At 38.8% G+C, this 22,147-nt stretch overlaps 1 protein-coding gene across 1 annotated transcript in view; it reads right to left on the bottom strand.

Moving 5' to 3' along the window:
* AOX1 (aldehyde oxidase 1) overlaps window positions 1-22,147 on the bottom strand; it is a 72,281-nt gene that overhangs the window by 1,710 nt on the left and 48,424 nt on the right. The window contains exons 26-34 of the mRNA XM_034430468.3: window positions 20,663-20,890; window positions 19,495-19,590; window positions 16,476-16,604; window positions 14,779-14,853; window positions 13,983-14,035; window positions 12,510-12,624; window positions 5,602-5,667; window positions 3,457-3,645; window positions 1,375-1,542 (exon numbers count right to left, since the gene is read on the bottom strand). Of these exons, the coding sequence (XP_034286359.2) occupies window positions 1,375-1,542; window positions 3,457-3,645; window positions 5,602-5,667; window positions 12,510-12,624; window positions 13,983-14,035; window positions 14,779-14,853; window positions 16,476-16,604; window positions 19,495-19,590; window positions 20,663-20,890 (1,119 nt within the window). The remainder of the gene's footprint in view (window positions 1-1,374; window positions 1,543-3,456; window positions 3,646-5,601; window positions 5,668-12,509; window positions 12,625-13,982; window positions 14,036-14,778; window positions 14,854-16,475; window positions 16,605-19,494; window positions 19,591-20,662; window positions 20,891-22,147) is intronic.

Raw genomic sequence — 22,147 nt, 5'->3', positions numbered from 1 at the left:
ATGAACACTGAACCTGACTGTCTTAAGCAGATAACAAATGGAAGTTTGTTTTGCTCCAAACTGAAGGTCAGTGTTTTAAGAAGGCAACTATAAAGTTACAATTGCATACATACTAATCCATGGTGCATAACATTTATGTAACATCTTTCAAATGTTCAGATTACTTTGCTATGAACTTTTCACATTTAATGGGCAAGAAAATAGCATGAAAGTTTTTTAGTGCGTTGCATAACAACACACCAAAATTAAACTTCACAGAAACTCTCATAACATTTAAATTGGTCCTGGACAAACTCATAATACTAAATTTCAAAGTGCCTAATTCATCTAAATGGTAGAAAGCAAGGATAGCAAAAAAAACATTTTAGATTAGTGATATCAGTGAATTGGTGGTTCATTCAATCAATCTTTATTATGGTCACGGATCAGCACTACAAACAAAAGCATTAAAAAAATAGTAAAAAACAAAAATAAAAGGCAGACAGAATAATATATTGCAGTTGGTGGTGGGTTATCAGTGGGCAGTTAAAAGTTCATCTAATTTTACATACACCATAGCAAAATTAGGCCACATTCAAAGAAACTATTTTGTACTGATCTGCTAATGATTGCATATAAAAAGATCATTATTTTACAGATATTTTATTAGGCAAGGTGTTAGAAATTGAGTCTGTGAGTCCTTATAGAAGATGCAGTATAGCAAGATGTGAGCTATAGTTTAAATGGCCCTTTTCCACAGGGGCACAGTCTCAGCTCATATAATATTTTTTTGCATCAGCCCTTCAAAACTGCTGAGAAGTGTATTGCAGCTTGCTAAGGTTACTACCCTTCAGATTTTTGGGGTAGTTATTTGATATAAATACCTTGCTGCTTTAAGAGGGGGAGTTTGACTATTCAAATAAACATTCTTGAGAAGAGCAGCCTTAATATGTGATTTGTGCAATAAGTGCACAGTCATACCCCATCATTTAAAAAATTGGTAGTTCAGAAGTGGGGGACGTTTTGCAGCTTACACAGTAAATCACAATAAAATAATATAGCAAAGTTTTAATCACATCAAGCAGTGGTATGATTAAATGTCTAAGTGATTCTGGAAACACAGAAGAAGGAGAACCAGTCAGAAAAGATTGTTTTCTTCAGTCTCTCTCTCCCTCTCCCTCTTGCGCTCTCTCTCTCTCCCTCTCCCTCTCTCTCTCTCTCTCTCTCTCTCTCTCTCTCTCTCTCTTCTCAGCTTAACTTTTCCTCATTTAACAGTACTGAGCATTTCAGACTATAGTTTGATATTCTTTCATTTACAAACTTTGCCTTGCTTGTTGGAAGTAGAAATGAAGGTTAGAGGCAAAGGATAGAGGAAATGACAGGGCAGAGTCTTACCATCTCTGTAAAGTAATCAGCACAGGCCATGCGAATCCGCTCTACATTCAGTGGACTGTCCAGTGTGAAAACAGAGTTTAATCCTCTTTCCTTCCGTGCAGCACTTATTGCGTCTCTTATAGCAAAAAATACAGAGGATGCAAGGAATACTCCAGATTCCCCCAATCCCTGGAGAAAAATAAAAATAACCCAAGGGAAGGAAAAAAGTAATTGGTGCAACATTCTCGTACAATAGTGTTTAAGGCTATATCATACAATAATTTCACACAGCTAAAGTCTGATCCAGTCATCCTATTCTGATAGCACCATCCTAAAACTTTGGAATATTTTCAGTGCATAAAAGACGAAGCTCCTCTTGAACCGGAAATACAGAAAATGCATTACAGTTTGTAGAAATTGCATCCTTTTCTTCACACTGAAAATACTGAAGCTCAAACACTTTGGCCACCAAATGAGAAGATGACTCATTGGAAAACACCCTCATGTTGGGAAAGATTGAAGACAAATGGAGAAGGAGATGGCAGAGGATAAGATGGTTTTAGATAATGTCATCAATGCAGTGGGCATGAGTTTAGGCACACTCCAGGAGACAGTGGAGGATAAGAGAGCCTGGCATGCTACAATCCATGGGGTCATGAAAAATCGGACAAAACTTAGCCACTGAACAACATCAAATGTACTTAAAAGGTTCTTACAAATTCAACTTTCACAGAAAACAACACGGAAGTATTTATGGAGATCTTGCATTTTTAATTTGCATATTAAGTACGGTAGTAAGTATTAAGCAAGATCCTTTTTCTTGGTCATCAATAAAGGTTTTACCTGTAATTGCTTTATAAAACAGAGCTTTTCAGGAAAAATGTTTATTTTTACATGTGATGCATAGTTTACACGTTTTTGATTCCTTAAGCCTATTTTACTACTTATATAAAAGTATAAGATTTACTGCATATTATCAGACTACTGAACCATCTAAATTTAATGTGTTTTCAGTTGAAGCCAAGCTACCTTCAAAGATCTATCAAAAATTGCCTCAGCTATTAGACTATACATACTATATACTATACTACATACTATATTAGACTACACATTTCACTTTCATAGACATTAGTCACTAGTGGTTAACAATTTCCTGTTTGATATTGCTATTCTTGGTTTCTAAATTAATATATAGATCTTACTGTCCATATGTAGGGGTAGTCTAAAAATGTTCTGCCCAGATCATTTTGACGTGGAAAAAGTCCCTGATTTTTTTATTTTTTGAATATCTTATTTTGATGTTTTGTTTTTAACATTAATTTATGATACAGACATTAATTGAAGGGTTGTTGCTTGTGCTCCTATTTTTATTGTATCTTATTGACATAAACTTCTTGGAGTGCTGTGTTTGGGAAAATCTAAGTTGTTACAATAAAATAAAATAATCATCATGCCACTTGGAAAAGTAACTCATAAATCTGGAGCACTCTGCAAGTTGTTCTTTATCCTTTAGTAGAGAAAACAAAGCTTAACAAAATGGAAACTGCATCCTTCCTCCTACCCACCTCCATCTTTTGGACATGAACAAGGTCAGACCAAGTTCATATCTTTGCCTAATCCTATCAGACTTAAATCGATCCTTTCTGGCCCAAGACAACGCCCCCTCGTAATCCCATTTTAACCAAAGAATAGAAGTCTTCTCACCAGCTCATAGTACAACCCAAGGGCAATCCTAGGCATAGTAACAACATAGTAATAATTCTCAAAATTCCATCCTCAATCAGCCTGAAGACTCAACATTCTATTTCTTTTAACAGTGGACATCCTTGGCTCTGTTGCCTTCCTGAAGGGCTCATTTTGCCTAACAATAGGTGCACTAACAAACTCCTGCCTAGCTTCCACAAACTGGCTTCCAAATCTGATCTATAGGATTTCCTGTTTTATAGCCCTTAACTTCAATAGAAATATTTACTTTCCCATACTTTGGGATTCCCTCTTTCTTGTAAAGCAGGCACCCAGCAATCATTAAATAAATAGCATTTTCTTCTTGGGATTGTGTTCCTTACTTCAACAATCCCAGGACAATCCATATTATTTGCTTACCCTGGAGGAATAGATAGCAATTGGATTGCTTGAGTTTGGCAGCAAGTAGGTTCTAAGCTCTTCTGGAATATCACAAAGACCCGGTATCTTATATGTGTCAGGACCCAATGTATACTGCTGTCCTTCTGGAGAGAATTTTATTTCTTCTGATGTATAAAGTCCAAGTCCCTGAATAAAGCCACCTTCAACCTGAGAAAAATAAAATACACATTTTTTGTTTTTTTATATATTTCTTCTAAGAAAATAATAGCTTCTTAAGTTTGCCGTACTAAGTATATTTCCTTGGAAATTTGTTTCCCTGAATGTGCATAGGCTAGTACTGTAGAAATAATCTTTTTTGTACTTCTGCAGAGCAGCAACTCTGATAAGTTTCTTAAATTTGGAGATATCTATTGGACACTTCTGTTGACTTATGAGAATCCACTAAAATGAAGAGTAGGGTAGATGGTATCCTGACATGATAATCACACCTTACAGCATATGCTGGCTTTCAGTTCTTATTTAATAGTTCCATCCTATCCCAGGATTTTTTTGGATTTAAAGTACTTTCCACAAAATGTAGAAAATGCATATTGGCTTTCTATTTCTTAACTGCCATCCACTCTTAATTTACATTAACATAGGGGGTTTCTTGTTATTTATAATTTTCTTTTAAATATTTATTTGTCAGTTAGGATTCTTCTGTTGACCCATCATATTTCAACTTCATCTAGAATTAAAGGAACATCAGCAAGAATGGGCTCTTTGGTCCTCTGCCCTTCTTCATAGTAACTTCTCCATTCCAACAGGTCCATTCCCACTATTAATGAAGGAAGATATATTAATTTATTTATTAAATTTATTTGCAGTCCATCCCATGTTGAAATGACTTACAGGATATGTCCTAAAAGATAAAGAGAACCTCTTTCTCAAACATCTATTTGGAGAAGTCCATGGGTGCTGAGATTTTGAACACAATCTTTTTCGGCTGGAGCTCTCAATGAATCAGCTACTACTCTTTGTTCTTCCAAGCACTGCTTCTGTTGCAAGTTTATCAGACATCCATGAATCCTTCTTGCAAATATTTCATTGCTATAATCTTAGGCCCTTTACCCTAATTACATGCCTCCCTCCTTCCTTCCATTTAGGTTTTTTCCCCCTCAGGCAGATCACATATATTGTAGTTTGATTGGAAAGAGAAAGAAAAAAAAAGGATGCAAAAATAAAAAATGTCTTACAGTAACACAAGTTTGTATACTAATTGTGACACCAGCAGCAATCTGGAAATAAAATGCCAAGATGAACTAAAAATTAATGCAGATTTGCACTGTTTCTCTCTACAACCATGGTGCTTGGAAGCTTCTTAATATTCAAATGTGAAACAATATAAAAATAAAATTAAAAAAATCAACAGTGTAGATTACCAAATCTATAAGAATGCAATGTGATCAATAAGAGAAAACTGAATTCTGCAGCATGGATATTCGAAAACATCACACTCTTGTTTGATCATTCCAGCCTATCCCAGGATTGATAAGAAAATTATATGGTAACATTTAATTTATCTTTTCACTTACCACATTTTCTATCTATTTACTACTAAAATTCTCGTTGTCATGACATTTAACTGGCCAAAATAGTATAACATAGGGCAAAAAGCTACTTCAAATGGACTAAATAGCAGAATGTGTCCAAAATCCAGAATCCATGACTCCTAAGGAAATGAAATTTGGGAAAGTGCTACTGGCAGCTGCTGCACTGCAGGGCTGTTGCTGCTGCAGTCACATGATCTTTATTTTCAATATTGTGTGACAGTTTCCCAGCCAGTCTCACAATCCCTTGCTACTTCTCCCATGTAACAGCAGCCACTTAGCTGCCTGCTAGAAGGGGGAAAGAAGGGAGGGAAGGAGGGAAGGAGGGTCGGAAGGAAGGAAGGAAGGAAGGAAGGAAGGAAGGAAGGAAGGAAGGAAGGAAGGATCTGAACAATAACATGCAACTGGGGTTTATTTCTTTGATATTTCAGGAAAGATTGTTTGCTTGTAGTTACAATAAATCGCTTCTCAGTCTTTTGGCTAAGATCAAATGTAGAGAGTGTGTGCGTCTGTGTGTGTGTGTGTGTGTGTGTGTGTGTGTAGTTACAATAAGGTTGGAATTTGAAGTACATACCTGCCCTATGTCAATGCCTGGGTTGATGCTGAAACTACCGTCTATGACAATGTCAGTTCGGAGATTCTGTTGCACAGAGAAATTATCATCAAAACATTTTATAGCAGTGCAGGAAAAAAAATGAAAAACTGAAACATTCAAGCCTATGATATTATAAGAACAAATATATTATTACCATAATATTTTGGGAAGTTTTTCCAGCAGGCATGATAACATTTGGGGGCTTTTGGGTTGGAACGCACTGCACCTTTGAACTTGTCCTCCTGGAGCCTCTAAGTATGGCTATATGTCTGGTAATTTATGAAGAGAAACAGGCTAGGGGATGAAGGATCCTAAGCACAATATTTTTCTGCATTTGATAGCTCTAATAGGATCTGTTCTGGCCCAAAAAACCATCACCAAGCTGAGACCACTTGGGAATTCATGACACCCCTATTTAACATCTGCATGAAGCTGCTATCATCTGCTGGCACAGAGTGCCATATCATCGGTATGCTAATAATACCCTATTCCCATGATGGTGAACATATGGCACGCATGCCAAAGGTGGCACGCAGCACCCTCTCTGTGGGCACGTGAGCCCTCGCCCCAGTTCAGCTCCGCTGCACATATGCGCATGCCTCCTGCCGGCCAGCTGGTCTTTGGGTCTCTGCCATGCATGCGGGGGAGGGGTGTGCACTCACATGCACAGGTGGTGCGGGGCACGCATGCACGGGGCAGGGTGCATGTGCAGGGGTTGCACATGCATTGCATTTTGGGGGTTCGGGCACGCACATGTGTATTCAGGGACTCAGTCCGGAAAAGGTTAGCCATCACTGCCCTATTCCTTTCCTGATGCCTAGAGACTGTAAAGGTCTGGGTGGGGGTTCAGTTTTAAGCTGTCCTCGCATTGTCAGTTCCTGAGATTTTCCATCTTTAACTCTATTAAAGGTACACATCCCCAGTCAGTGTGTAATTTTGGATTCCTACCGGACTTACAGTAAGAGCAGGTAGTAGCTGTAACTGTGGGGGCCTTTGCACAATTTTGTTCCTCAAATGCATCCAGATCTCAACTGGAAGGTCTTACTCACAGTGACTCATACCTTAATTGCTTTCTGTTTGGATTATTATCACTTGCTGTGCATGGGGCTGCACTTGAACAGGACTTGGAAGCTGAGCTGCTGCAGGAAGCAGCAGTGTGGGCAGTCTTTGGCATTTCTTTTTAATTCTTGTATAACACTTATGCTCCACAAGCTGCACTGGATTCCAATAGACTTTATGGTGTGATGAAAGGTGCTAATTATCACTTATAAAGCCCTACGTGACATGAGGGCAGGCTACTTGTGGGGCTGCCTCTCTCTCACTGCTATGCCCAGATTTAGTACAAGGTATATGATCTATCCCCTTCATGGATCAACTGCCTTGTCGTGGCGAAGGGGCTTGTGTAGCTCACTGAAGCTATGAGCTATGCTGTGCAAGGCCATCCAAGACAGACAGGTCATAACAGAGAGCTCTGACAAAATGTGATCCACTGGAGAAGGAAATGGCAACTCACTCCAGTATCTTTGTCATGAAAACCCCATGGACTGTACCAAAAGGTAAAAAGTTATGACGCTGGAAGATGAACCCCTCAGGTTGGAAGGTGTCCAATATGCTACTGAGGAAGAACAGAGGGCTAGTATTAGTAGCACCAGAAAGAATTAAGCGGCTGAGTCAAAGCCGAAAGAATACTCAATTGTGGATGTATCTGGTGGTGAAAGGGAAGTCTGATGCTGTGAAGATCTATACTCCATAGGAACCTGGAATATAAGATCCATGAATCAAGGCAAGCTGGACATGGTTAAACAAGAGATGACATCTTAGGAATCAGTGAACAGGAACAGGTGAATTTAATTCAGAGGACCATCAGGTATACTACTGCGGGCAAGAATCCCTCAGAAGAAATGGAGTAGCCTTCATAGTCAATAAAAGAGTAGGAAAAGCAGTACTGGGATACAATCCCCAAAATGACAGAATGATCTCAGTTCGAATCCAAGGCAAACCATTCAACATCACAGTAGTTCAAGTCTATGTCCCAACCACTGGTGCTGAAGAGGATGAAGTTGACCTGTTCTATGAAGCCCTACAACACCTTCTAGAATTAACACCAAAAAATTATGTCTTTATCATCATGGGGGATTGGAATGCTAAAGTAGGAAGCCAAAAGATAACCAGAATAACAAGAAAGTTTGGCCTTGGAGTATGAAATGAAGCAGGGCACAGGCTGGTAGAATTGGGTCAAGAGAACACAATGGTCATAGCAAACACTCTTTTCCAACAACCCAAGAGATGACTCTACACATGGACATCACCAGACGGTCAATACAGAAATCAGATTGAGTACGTGCTCTGCAGCCAAAGATGAAGAAGCTCTATATAGTCAGTAAAAACAAGACCAGGAGCTGACTGTGGCTCAGATCATGAACTTCTCGTTGCAAAATTTAAGCTTAAATTGAAGAAAGTAGGGAAAAACACTAGGCCACTAAGGTATGAACTAAATCATATCCCTGATGAATATACAGTAGACGTGACAAATAGATTTAAGGAATTAGATCTGAGAGACAGAGTGCCTGAAGAACTATGGACAGAGGTTCGCAACATTGTACAAGAGGTAGCAACTAAAACCATCCCAAAGAAAAAGAAATGAAAGAAAGCAAAATGGCTGTCTGAGGAAGATTTACAAATAGCTGAGGAAAGAAGGGAAGCAAAAGGCAAGGGAGAAAGAGAAAGATACAGCCAATTGAATGCAGAATTCCAAATAATAGCTAGAAGAGATGAGAATGCTTTCTTAAATGAACAGTGCAAAGAAATAGAAGAAAACAATAGAATAGGAAGGACCAGAGATCTCTTCAAGAAAATTGGAGATATGAAGGGAACGTTTCATGCAAAGATGGGCATGATAAAGGACCAAAATGGCAGGGACCTAACAGAGGCAGAAGAGATTAAGAAGAGGCAAAATTACACAGAAGAATTATACAAGAACAAGCTTAACGTCCCTGATAACCACGATGGGGTGGTCACTGACCTAGAGCCAGACATTCTGGAATGTGAAGTCAAATGGGCCTTAGGAAGTCTGAGCAACAACAAAGCTAGTGGAGGTGACAGTATTCCAGCTGAGCTATTCAAAATCTTGAAAGATGATGCAGTAAAAGTGCTACACTCAATTTGCCAGCAAATTTGGAAAAGTCAACAGTGGCCACAGGATTGGAAAAGGTCAGTTTATATTCCAATTCCAAAGAAGGGCTGAAGATTCTGAAAATACTGTTGGAATAAGGATGCGATGTTACCCTAACATGGGTGATGGAATTTATCATCCAGTTGAAGGATATTACAGAAGATGTTATATGGATTACAAGCAAAAAGTTTTTTTTTTCTTTTAGGATTTTATTTACATAAGGGAATATTCTTCTAGGGGAGTGGGCAGAAGAATAAAGATATTAAGAATAATTATGGTAATTTTGTAGGAAAGTGGGTGGAGATAGGATAGGCTACGGATTGTTTAGTTTAAAGAAAAGGGATATTATGTTTAGATCTGAATGTATGTAATGAAGGGGGGGAAGGAAATTAGTTGAATTGAATAAGTGTTAAATTAGGATTTATTGAATAGTTTTAGAGCGGAAGTATGCTTTGAAATGTTATATCGTATGGGGGGTAGTAAAAGGGTAGATCACGAGCGGAAATTGTTAAATTGGGAGATATAATAATATCATTATGTTAAATCAGGAGTTACTAGATATTGTTATAATAGAATGTCACTTTGAAATGCATATTACAGCATAGTATAAGGGGGGTATGATAATTTTATTAGAAAGAAAGGGTCAGTATATGGAGATGGAGTAAGTGGATAGCAAAGTATGATATAATCTGTTATGAATTTGGGTTTTATTATGAAGAAGTCAAAGGGGAAGGGGGGGTGAGGGGGGTTAGGGAGGAGGGGGGAAAAGGGGAGGGAAATTTGTATTTGAAAAACTTTTTCAATAAAAAAAAAAACAAAAAAACAAAGAAGGGCAATGCCAAAGAATGTTCAAACTACCGCAGCATTGCACTCATTTCATATGCTAGCAAAGTTATGCTCAAAATCCTACAAGCTAGGCCCCAGCAGTATGTGCACCGAGAACTACCAGAAATACAGGCAGATTTTGAAGAGGCAGAGGAAGTAGAGATCAAATTGCCAACATACGCTGGATCATGGAGAAAGCTAGGGAGTTCCAGAAAAACATCTACTTCTGCTTCATTGACTATGCTAAAGCGTTTGATTGTGTGGATCACAACAAATTGTAGCAGGTTCTTAAAGAGATGAGATTTCCAGACCATCTTATTTGTCTCTTGAGAAACCTATATGTGGGTCAAGAAGCAACAGTGTGAACTGGACACAGAATCACTGATCGGTTCAAAATTGGGAAAGGAGTTCGGCAAGGCTTTATATTGTCGCCCTGCCTATTTAACTTATATACAGAGCACATCATGAGAAAGGCGGGGCTAGATGAATCACAAGTTGGAATTAAGATTGCCGGGAGAAATATTCACAACCGCAGATATGCAGATGATACCATGCTAATGGCAGAAAGTTAAGAGGAACTAAAGAGCCTCTTGATGTGGGTAAAGGAAGAGAGTGCAAAAGCTGACTTGACACTCAACATTAAGAAAACTAAGATCATGGCATCCAGCTCTCTCAATTCCTGGCAAATAGATGGGGAAGAAATGGAGATAGTGACAGATTTTATTTTCCTGGGCTCCAGGATCACCACAGATGGGGACTGCAGCCAAGAAAGCTATGGCAAAGTTAGATTGCATACTAAAAAGCGAGACATCACCCTGCCAACAAAAGTGTGTATAGTCAAGGCTATGGTTGTCCCAGTTGCAATGTATGGCTGTGAAAGTTGGATCATAAGGAAGGCTGAGTGCCAAAGAATTGAGGCCTTTGAACTATGGTGCTGGATAAGACTCCTGCAAGTCCCTTGGACTGCAAGGCAATCAAACCAGTCAGTCCTAGAGATCAACCCTTACTGCTCTTTAGAAGGCCAGATCCTGAAGATGAAATTCAAATATTTTGGCCACCTAATGAGAAAGAAGGACTCACTGGAGAAGAGCCTAATGTTGGGAAAGATTGAGGGCAAAAGAAGAAGGGGACGAGAGAATGAGGTGGCTGGATGGAGTCACTGAAGCAGTTGGTGTGAGCTTAAATGGACTCCAGGGGATGGTAGAAGACAGGAAGACCTGTGTTGTGACTCCGACCCCCAAGCCCGTCTTATCAGAGAGAGAAGACTCCGAAAGTGAAGGAGAGGAGTTGGCAAGGCCTCCCTCTCCAGGACCCTCTTCTCTGGCAATGCCTCAGGTGTCCTCCGAAAGCCAAGAGATAGGCCAGGAGCCAGGCACTTCCGAGCAGCAACGGAGATGAGTCTTGGCTGGATCCCCGACAACGTCGGAAAGACAAGCGTGCGCAGCAGAGAAGGAGGCGTGCCAGAGATTAAGCTGAGTCATTGGACCACACTCCACAGGGGATAAAAGGGGGTGTGGTGGCCATTCAGGCCTTGTGACGGACAAAACTGAAAAGCTAGCAAGTCATACTGCGTTTCTGGAACTTCGTTATATGCCCTCCTTGGATTTATTATGGACTGGACTTGACAATTCTTTGGCTTTGTGGACTCATTTTGGTTTATCGGACGGAGGAGAAAAACCTCCCTTTGTGAGTAAAGTTTTTGGCAGGCAGCTACTGGGTTGCTGCCAATTCTGTTATCTCAAAGGAATTCCTGACTGCTAGTTTTATTAACTCCTGGCTGACTGTTTGTGTGCGTGTGTGAGACGGGGACAGAACAACCTGGAGGAATGTTGTCCATGAGGTCGCGATGGATCAGACATGACTTCATGACTAACAACATATGATCTATGATGTGATTGGGATCATTATTTTATTCTTGAATACTGGGGATTTTGTGGTTAGTGTTTTAATCCTTGTATACCAACTGGAGACACTGTTGTAAGATGAATGACCATATAAATACTTTATATGTTTATATCTTTGAAATACTTGCTGATCTATGTTACAATCTCTCTATGTTTATCCTTCAAAATGTTTGGTGGTTGAGCATTGCTTTAGCACAAAATTTGCTGATCACCCAAACCTAAAAGGCAGGAGGGTCACCCCATAAGTGATGGCTAACCTTTTTGCCATCACGTGCCAGGAGAGGGGGGGAGCGGGGAAGGTTCGCGCGGCATGTGCCCACACCCATAATTCTATGTGCCCTGCCCTGCACATGCATGCACAACCCCCCATCCCCCCCGCTCCTGGCATGCAATGGCCCGTTAGGCCCGTTTTTCTTTCTCACCTGGCTCCAGATCCTCTCTGTGCATCTGGGAAGGGTGAAAACAGCCTTTTCCACTCCCTCGGAAGCACTCTGGAGGCCTGAAACGGCCCATTTCCCAACTCCCGGTGGGACAGGAAGTGATGTTTTTTGCTATCCCCAGCCTCCAGAGACTTTTAGAGAGGGGACAGCAAAAAAGTCACTTCCTGTCCCACCGGGAGTTGGGAAATGGGCCCTTTCAGGCCTCCGGAGGGCCTCCAAGGGAGTAGGAAAGGCTGTTTTCGCCCTCCCCAGATGCACAGAGAGGATCTGGAGCCAGGTGAGAAAGAAAAATGAGCCTTCCCCACCTGCCCCAGGCCCTCTGGAGGCAGGAAACAGCCTGTTTCCCTACTTCGGAGAAGGCCCGAAGGCCCGAAAATCAGCTGGCCGGCACACGCATGCACGCCAGAGCTGAGCTGTCGTGCTCACTGATATGGCTACACGTGCCACCTGTGGCACACGTGCCATAGGTTTGCCATCACGGCCATAGGCTATCCCATGGTTGAGCAGAAAAGTGGAGATTATGATCCACTTTTGGACTGGACTTACCTTATGGTCACCAGTGAGGCAGTCAATCTCAACTTCAGAACATGATGCAGCAAAAATAAAATATGGAAATGGGTGACCTTCTCCTTTCTCCCAATCTATATTGACAACATATCCTCTGATGGGAAAGGGGGAAAAAATGAGAGTGTTTCTTTTAGGAATCTTTTCAAACAGACATACACAAGTCATGTGAAAGGATCAAAGTATTAAGATACTCTAAAAGAAATAAAAAAAGGATCTGGGGTAAGATGAAGAAGCTCCCTCTGTTCCAGTGGAAAATAACAAAATGGAAATTGATTGCTAGATAGAAAAACCAATGACAGTTGTCATTTTCTGCTATATCTAATTAAGGGTTCAAAAGAGACCTGGAATTTGCTGGGGTAACTTCTGAACTGCCCGAGTTTGTGACTCAAATAAATAGGACACACAGTTTTTGGCAAACATTAACACTGTTGCACTGAGCTGCTCCAAAATGATAGCCTCTGCCTTTCCCTTTGAGTCTGTCAATGACTTTTAAAAATATTTTTGGACCTCGCCTGTTGGCTTATTTAAAACACTCACATTGAGCAAGACAATACCAGAAGGAAATCCTTCCCTTCTGTTCCTTTGTGCCTTTCCAGAGAATTAAGGTACTATCAACCTTCCCTTATGTCAGGATAAAACATATACAGGCATTACATTTTCTGATCTCATTATCACCCCCAATCAGGCTCTCTTGTGCATCAGTGCCCAATAGTTCTGTTTCTAATTGAGATGATTATGCATGTGCAGGATGTGATAAGTAAGTCAATAGCTTGATTCATCTCTTCATCTTCAGCATGGATCTGTTCTGTCCGTATTCATGTCAGAAGCACCAGCAAAGCTAACTGAAGAGTGCTTCACAGTTGAAAGGATTTGCCAGTAACAACATTGTTGCCCAGGGGACACCCCACTGCCAAAAGTAGTGCAATTTGGGGGGGGGGCTCCTTTAATTTCCCTATGGATCTGTTAAGGATTACTTAAGAGTTCTATTGGCTGATTATTCTAATACTGTTGTGCAATTGAGCTTTGTTTGAATATACTTGGCCATCAACTCTTTTCACCATTCAGTGGAGAAGGTCAGATAGTAACAGCTGCAGGTCACATTGTATTGCACAGGTAGACAGGAAGCAGGGTCATTTGAATGCAAAAGAAGTTTGGTTGCTAGACAATGTAAAAGAACAATGGATTTGTAACTGGCTGACCAACTGCACTCAACATGTAGTCCTTAATAGAACTGCATCTACATGGAGGGAAGTATACAGTGGGGTACCCCAAGGCTCTGTTTTAGATAGATCCGGTACTCTTCAATATCTTTCTAGTATAGGGCCTTTGAGAACAATCTTGTTTGCTCTTGCCCTCCCAAGTCTGCAGTGATATTCAGCATGTGAAATTCCCGATTTATCACCTTTGATATTGAAAATAAAGCCATTTAGGAATTTGGAACAAATTGCTTACTTGAAGAAGCCAGTAGCAGAGAGGCTGATGCTTTCCTCGTGGGCAGTTTTAATCTGAAAGAGGTAAATAGTTAAGTAGCAATATTTATAATACCGACAAAATGTATTTGTGCATAAAACAAAACCAAAATGGGGATATCAAAGGTCAGCCTTCCTCCTTTGCATAAGAGAGGTGAGAAAAAAGTCTTGTTGAATTTGTTCTCCGCTTATGCATCTAGGATTAACTCCCCAGAAATGTATATTTGCTGATATTAAGCAACTTCCCTGGATCCATATCATAGAATTTTAAGACTATGTGTAGAAGATGCTTCTGGACAAAGTTGCATGAAGTAGTTACCTTGCCTCAAACATTAATTTTATGAGTGCTCACACACTTTCTACTTCCAATGTTCTTGAATTTACTTAAAGCTTCTTACTCTTTTTTAAAAAAATCTTATCCAAAATGTTCATTAAAAAGGGAAAGGACTATCTCCAAAGGATACTGAGTTGGTTATTCTATTCTTAGGATCCTAAGAGAGCCCATTGTGCACAGAGCATCAGTTAAAGATCACATGTCACCAGAATGAGTTCATTGCTGAAATTAGATAACTTAAATATCCAAAGCTCAGTGGTACCAAGAAGTGCCATATATCACCAATGCTCCCTGTTAGATAAATTTAGAATTGCTGACTATTTTGACATGGTGTTCACTTTAACGTCTGTGTTGTTCCTGTATTTATAAGTTAATGTATTCTCCTGAAGATGTGCTACTAATAGGGTTAAAATTATTCTGTTTTAAAAATGTAAATGATACGTACCCAATCTTCCCACTTTCCTTTAGGATTTTTTTTAATGATTGGCTCAAGGCGCTTCCTTAGAATTTGACAAGCATTCTGTACAAGATGATACCAAAAAAAACAGGAAAAATTAGTCCCAAAGAATACAAGTTATTGTTAAGATAGTATCCAAATTTTATTTTTAAAAGGCACATTTAAGTGTTGCATAGTGGGTTTGCCATCTTTTTCTGCAAGAATTGGTTAACATTTTTAATGTTAACCTTCATGACATGAATAATTGAAGGATTTTTTTCTTAACAGAAACTATAATTTTGTTTAAAATTCTTCTAGCATCACAGATGCTCACATGCTAAAGTGCAGTACAAAAGAATGCAACACTACTTTGCTAACTGCACATTGCAACAGAAAATGTGAGTACTTGTTATGGGGAAAGGAATAATAAAACTGTTTAATTATTTTTGAAAGCAAACATAACTGAACTTCAATTGCTTTTCTGCAACTAGATAATAACGCAGAGCAGCGGAATGAAGATGCTCTTTTATACTAAGTCAAAATGAATTTCTCTGGCCCAATATTGTCTACTAAAGCTTTCCCAAGCAGATCCCCAAGCATATTCTTTAATTCCCAAAATTTTCTGTCAGCTTTCTGCAATCTTTAGCCCAGAGTTGTTTGGATATTGCAGGCATTAGAGCTCAATGTCTTTGGAAAAGAAAAAAGGTGCTCTATTTAGCAAAAACTGCTCTATTTTGTTTGTTAATAATACTCTAGCAACTTAAATATTCGATCAGATAATACCTGTTCCTTTTATTGAGATATTAAAGAATGAATTTGTGATCTGTACATCAATTGCCTAAAAACAGCAAATGAAGCATGAACTTAGTCAAGATATTGACTAAGTTCATATATTGCATTAAGTCATATTTGGTATGATCTATAAAATCACAATTATTTTTTGTATTTGCAACTCTATGTTGGTGAAGTTTTGGATTAGCACTAAAGAGACACAGGTTCTAGCTTATTCTCAGACATAGAAACTGAATGGGTAATTTTAGACCAAACACTTTCAGCCCAACCTACTTCATAGAGCATTGTTACTGAGGAAAAAAAAAGGATGAACCATTATACATCCACCTAGAACTCTTGAAGTAAAAACAGAATGTAAATCTAATAAATAAACCACTCCTCGTCCTCGCCCTGTTCCCCCATAGATGCTGCATGAGTTCACACCTGTCAAAACCAAATAAATCACTTATGCTTCAGGTATGTGTGAACTCAATTTCTGTATAAAGGCAAAAGAAATGTCCACTATGATTTTAATATAGCTGTGAAAACAGAAGGATCTTTGTTAGAAAAAGATGGCAACTTCTGGCAGCACCTACCTTTTAAAGCCAAAGATGTAAACAATTTAATCGGACATCAAACTATTTCTTTTAAGATAAATGTCCTATATTAGATTGGAACATTTTCTCATCTAGTTCAGCACTGCCTACTCTCACAGGAGGAAGCCTCTAGCATAGGTTTTTCCCTTCACTAATAGTTTGATCCTTTAAACTGCAGAGGCTCTATCGTTGAGCTACTCCCTATCTTTCAATTCTAGCAACAGCTGGAAAAAAAAGGAAGGCTCCCATTCACAAAAAGGTAGATTTTAATGTCAGAAGGATTAAGTCCCATCAAATTTCAAATGAATTGAAAAGAACATCACCAATTATGTATCTAACCTGAACTGCTTTCCCATTGACATCTGCACCAATTGATCCCGCTGTAGCAATTGCATTCGGTATTGTGACTGTAGTTCTTTCATAATGGTGTATGTAAGATAGTGGTATCTTTAATTCATGGCTAGCCACCTTGTGGTTTTAAAAAAGAAAAAATATTAGCATTTGTAATCTCTCTGGAGTTACAATCTAAAATGCAATTACAATTACTACTACAGAGAAAGTTTTATTTAAATAATTTACTATTATAAGACAGAAGTACAGGTAGTCCTCGGGTCACGACAGCAGTTGGGACTCGAATTTCAATTGTTAAACATTTGATCATAAAGTGTGTGACCTCACGTGAACTCATTGCTTAGCAATGAAAACTTGGCAGTCCCCACTGCCATCAATTAGTGGTGTAGCCTGCGAGTTATTAAGTGAGGACCTCATGTGACTGCAACTTGGGAAAAGGTCCTCAAAACCAAATACCAGGCAAGCAAGCTGGCAGGGAAGAGATACAGGTGGGTTCTAAGGAGTAAGAGTGGGTGGATGCCATGGAGTTTGGGCAGGCCATTCCCATGGACAGAAGTTACATAATGCAGGTGATTTGGAGGATACCACAGAGTGCAAACAGGTGCCGTAGGGAGATGCTATGGAATGTAGGCAGGCGAGCACTATGGAGTATGAGACCCCCATGCGGGATCCTCTGGAAAAAAGGATCAGGAGCAAAAGCAACTTGCAGGGACAACTTGTGCCCTCCTGCCACAGAGTGCAAAGAGATGCTGTGGACAGGCATTAAGGACTCTGGTCTGGTGGATGCCATGGATATGTACAATAGCCCCATGATACCTGCATGGGGGATTCTCTGGAAAAAAGGAGGCAGAAGCAAAAGTGCCTTATGAGAGCAGCTTGTGGTCTCCTGTCAGTTTTCCCATTGATTTTGGTTGTGGGAAGCTGGCAGGGAAGGCCACAAATGCTGATCATGTGATCGTGGGACACTGCAACCATTGTAATTTTGAGCCAGTTACCAAGCCCCCAACTTGTAATCATGTGACCATAAAGACACTGCAATAGTTGCAACTTAGAGTGCTGGTCATAAATTCCCCTCATTCAGCACCTTTGTAACTTTGAATGGTCACTAAACAAACAGTCGTAACTTAGGGACTACATGTAATTCATCATATTATTTCAGCACAACATCTATACAGTAATGACTAGAGATCATTGACACTCTAATGTTTAGAGAACCTAAATGTTTAAAGATAGAGAAAAAGAAAAATCATAGTGTTAACTATGATTTGAAATATGGATGTTAATAAGCGTAAGATTCTTTACATTTTACATCCATAGTAAATATAGCATTAAAAGCAATTGCAAATTACATCAAATTTTTATTGTACAATAAAAGTTTCTGTCTTAAACTGGATATTTAACGCTGTTACTGTCAGTATTGTTACTTATGGATTGTGCGTGTTAAAGGAAAAAAGAGGCAAAACAAAATAAACAGGAACAATGTTTTAAAAAAGGAAAAGGAAATAAGGCTATTTGATTTCTAATTTCCTTTTTGTGCCTCTACTAATTTCCAGTGTTTATAAACTTTTAGGTTTCCTTAGAAGTCAAACTATAACCATTTACATTGGCCAAGCTGCATAATATATTCCGTGTATGGGAACCGTTCTTGCTTAAATTTACTCAACCTTCTATTGTGAATATGTACTGTTAATTTTGCCATTGTTGCATATTCTCCAAGGTTAAGTTCCCAATCAGATATTGTCAGAATTGAATCTTTCTTCCAGTGTTGAGAAAAATTTATTCTCACTGCTATAAGCATGTATACCTCACTAAGTTATGATATTTCTTGTTAATGTTTTCTGAGGTTATTGTACATTCAGCAAGAAAAAAATGATTTCATTTCAAACATACACATTTTCTGCGTTGTACTATGTATATCTTTCAAGTACAGGTAATCCTTAACTTATGACCACAATGGAGCCTCTCCATTGTGGCTTTAAATTGTGACAGTCATAAAACGGTCACCAATCTGATTTTAAGGCATTATTTTGCAACGGTCATTAAGTATACTCTGTGGTTGTTAAGTGAATGAATGGTTTGTTATGGGCTGGTTTTGCTAAAAACCAGATGTCAGTGTTTGGCAAAATCTTTGTAAAATGTGGTCATGTGATTGCAAGATGCTGCAAACAGTGATAAGTATTGGTATAATACCAATGTGACTGAGTATTGGGCTGGTAGTATAATATGACCGAGTATTGGGCTGGTAGCTAAGCACCCAATACTCGGTCACATTACCATTGGGGTGTGTGGGTGACCACCCGAACTTCAGAATTGGTTCATAAATATCCACAGGGAGGTCCATCATAACTTTGAATGGTCACTAAGCATCAGTTGTCAGTCGAGAACTACCCATAGTTTTGATGGTTTTTTTTTTAGTATATACTGTATATGTCCAGTATAGGTGGTAAAGTGTTCCTTCTGTTTCATGGCATTTCCAACATTTATTATTATATGATTTACCTATCTTGGAAATTATTGATAGATGTGTGTACCATCTAGAAAACATTTTGTATCCAATTTTCTTTAGAGTTGTAGCTCAGGATAGGTTTTATGGATTTGATCCACAATTCTTTCCATTGTTGTCACTGTTTCTTTGAAAATTTGCATCCATTTTATCATACAATGTTTTATTTGGTCTGTATCTGTGTCATACCAAAGTAAGAGTTTATATCTGTGCCCTAACAAACAATATTGGTATGCGAGGGGATGGGGCAGAAATGTTAGGTAATTTGATAAACGAACAAACAATGGAACATTCATGCAAATTTACAGTATTTGTCGGCAATAAATATATTGTAATCCATATACATTCCATAGTAGCCATCTCCAGCTGCTGCCTATCACATGAGCTGGACATGCTAGAGAGAAATGATGGGAGTTGTAATTCAACACATGGAAAGGGCACTCAATTTGGAAAGACTGCTTTGCACAAGTTAGGAATATTAGATTTTTAAAAAATCTTAATTACCTGTAACATCTTGGTATAAAGTCCTTGTCCCAATTCACATCCACCATGGGACAGTAGTACTGACCCATCTACATAAATATGAACCAGAGCAGCAGCCTACAAAAAAATAGAAATGTATTTACTTACTTGACAAATGTTAGTTTTAATCTTTTAAATTCATGGAGAATTGCCCTAGGAACAAAGTATCCTTTATCTAGTATATCAGTTTTTTTTCAAAAAAAGGATAAAATGAGTGATAAAATCAAAGCATAATATTATAGTATTAGAATACATGTTACGAGTCTGTTTGGACTAAAAGTTGGAAACTCTGAGTTCTAGTCCTCCCTTGAGCAAGAAAACCACCTGGGTCGCTCTCTCTCAACCTTAGGTAGAAGGTGTTAGCAAACCATTTCCAAAATGTTGCCAAGAAAGCTGGATAGATCTGCCCTTGTAGTCAACAGGAATCATGATTGACTCTTAAGATGGTTAACAATAACAAAGTTTAAGGAAGAATTCTGTAAAATGATGAGATACAGATTGGACTAGGTTATAAGTGATGGGCTGGAAAGCCTCTGAGGGCTTTGCTTTATTTGAATAGTGAAAGTAACAAAGTTCTGATGATATGTTGATTTGCATCTCCAGTAGATCAGTTTACTACTATTAGTCTATTCATGTTATGACATTGTTCAAAATTACAATATTAGGTAGTCTGCAACTTACGATTGTTTGTTTAATGACAATTCAAAGTTATTCCAGCCTCAGAAAAAGTGCACACCGAGAGGAAGAGGGCTGAAGCTGGAACCTAAGGGAAAATGCCCTTCAAGTCACCAAAATGATTTCTATAAAATTTACCTTTCAGTATGACATGGGACTGACTGATTATTCAAGACTTCTCAAATAATTAAAATTTCTAAATATTGAAAAGTAATCCTTATTACAACTCTATAATGAAGGTAATATTGTTCCTAAACAACATATCATAAGAAGTTTGTTACATATAAATATGCAGAATATATAAATATGTATAGCAGAAGAAAGAGCTGTGCCCTGGAAGTTTGGAGAAAAGAGAATGGTTTCTCATGATGGCATTTTCCCAAATGAAATTTACCCACCCCTTCAAAACAGCTGTTCCTTTGCACTAATTATTTTACTTTTGGGAGGATCACATTCTGAAAAGTGAACAACTTGCCTGATTGTAAAATGTGATATTATATCCAATGGAAAATAACATGGGGATGATTGCAATTCCTTTCTTCTTCCAGTAATTTTGTTTATTGAATTCCTCAGCAGCTTCTTTTCTGATATAGTAATCAGACTTCTTCAAGCATTCTTTCCAACATGCCAGCAGATTTCTGGCATCCACCTTTTCTTTGTAGGGAGTTTCAGATATCGTTTTGTATAAATTCATCTCCCTGACCTTCAGCAGAGACACAGAAAATACTTTTAGTTGCTTTATATGTTTAACAAATCATGTAAAACTTGGTATGTGCGTTTATATATTCTGCATTAATAACAATTACCATTTTTAGTATGCTAAAAAAAGAATCACTGGAGTCCAAAGATCCAGTCCACAACAGCCATCTGTTCTTTGAGCAGGAAATGAGAGCCAAGGAAGACCATCAGATTATGCCCCAGTTCCAAATGGGTTAGTACAACCCCATTCGGGACCAGAGGAGACGTTTCCTGGAACTGAGCAGTCAAAGAGCCACAGCCAGTCTTGCTAATGCTCAGCTTAACCTGTCCTTCCCATCCAAACCTCCATTGTCTCCAGGGATAGGACAAGGCCTTGATAGCATTGCTTGGTTGGCCAGGGTCCAGATGTACAACTGACTATAATCACCATACTGATTATTCCTACCCTAAACATCTCCCACTGTAGATATTAAACAAGAGCAATGACAATATCAAACTTGTGGCACCCCACAAATCAAGAGCTTTGGACTTGACTTCTCTCCCCTCAACCTCCAACCTCATTATTATTCTCAGTACTATGTCCTGGCCTAAAAAGAGTCCAGATAATTTCTTCCTGGATTCTCAGTAATTGTAACCTGACCATCTTCTCAACAACCGTCTCCCAAAAGATTGAAGACTGGACAAAATGTTGTGCTGTGAATAGAAGTGGCAAGCATGCTAGCCATTGTGCACAATACACACACCTCTATCTAGTCAATGCTTTGGTCTCACTTCCTACCCTGTCTTCCCATAGATGCCCTAGGCGCACTCTTTTCTGTCTGTGTTCAAGCTACATTATGCTGAGTTTAAAAACATTTCTATTCAGAGTGTTCTGTACAACAATAAGAATGTGATTTAATATGTTTCCTAAACATAATATAAATCCCCTCTCTTGACATTTGTGGCAAAGATGGGAAGAAAAGTATTGGTGGTAAACAGCAACTTTATATAAGTTGATCAGTATATTCTAATACAACATGCACATAGTTTTCCTATTTATTCTTGTCGTGGATTTTCCCCCGCCCCCAAGATACTAGCTATAGGAAAGCAATAACTTTCATAACAGATTAATGGCCAACTTTGGAATGGTCATTTTGATAAATACAATATGAAGAGAGTTATTAATATATAACCTATTTCTTTCTCCCTTCATGCTTATGATCAAACAAACAAAATGTGTCCCATTGCCTCAGTGCTTGGCCTATGGGGTGGGACAGAATAA

Source organism: Pantherophis guttatus, chromosome 1 (genome assembly GCF_059756535.1).
Source record: "Pantherophis guttatus breed Tessera chromosome 1, ASM5975653v1, whole genome shotgun sequence".
Taxonomy (NCBI): domain Eukaryota; kingdom Metazoa; phylum Chordata; class Lepidosauria; order Squamata; family Colubridae; genus Pantherophis; species Pantherophis guttatus.
This window is presented reverse-complemented; position numbering and strand designations above follow the sequence as displayed.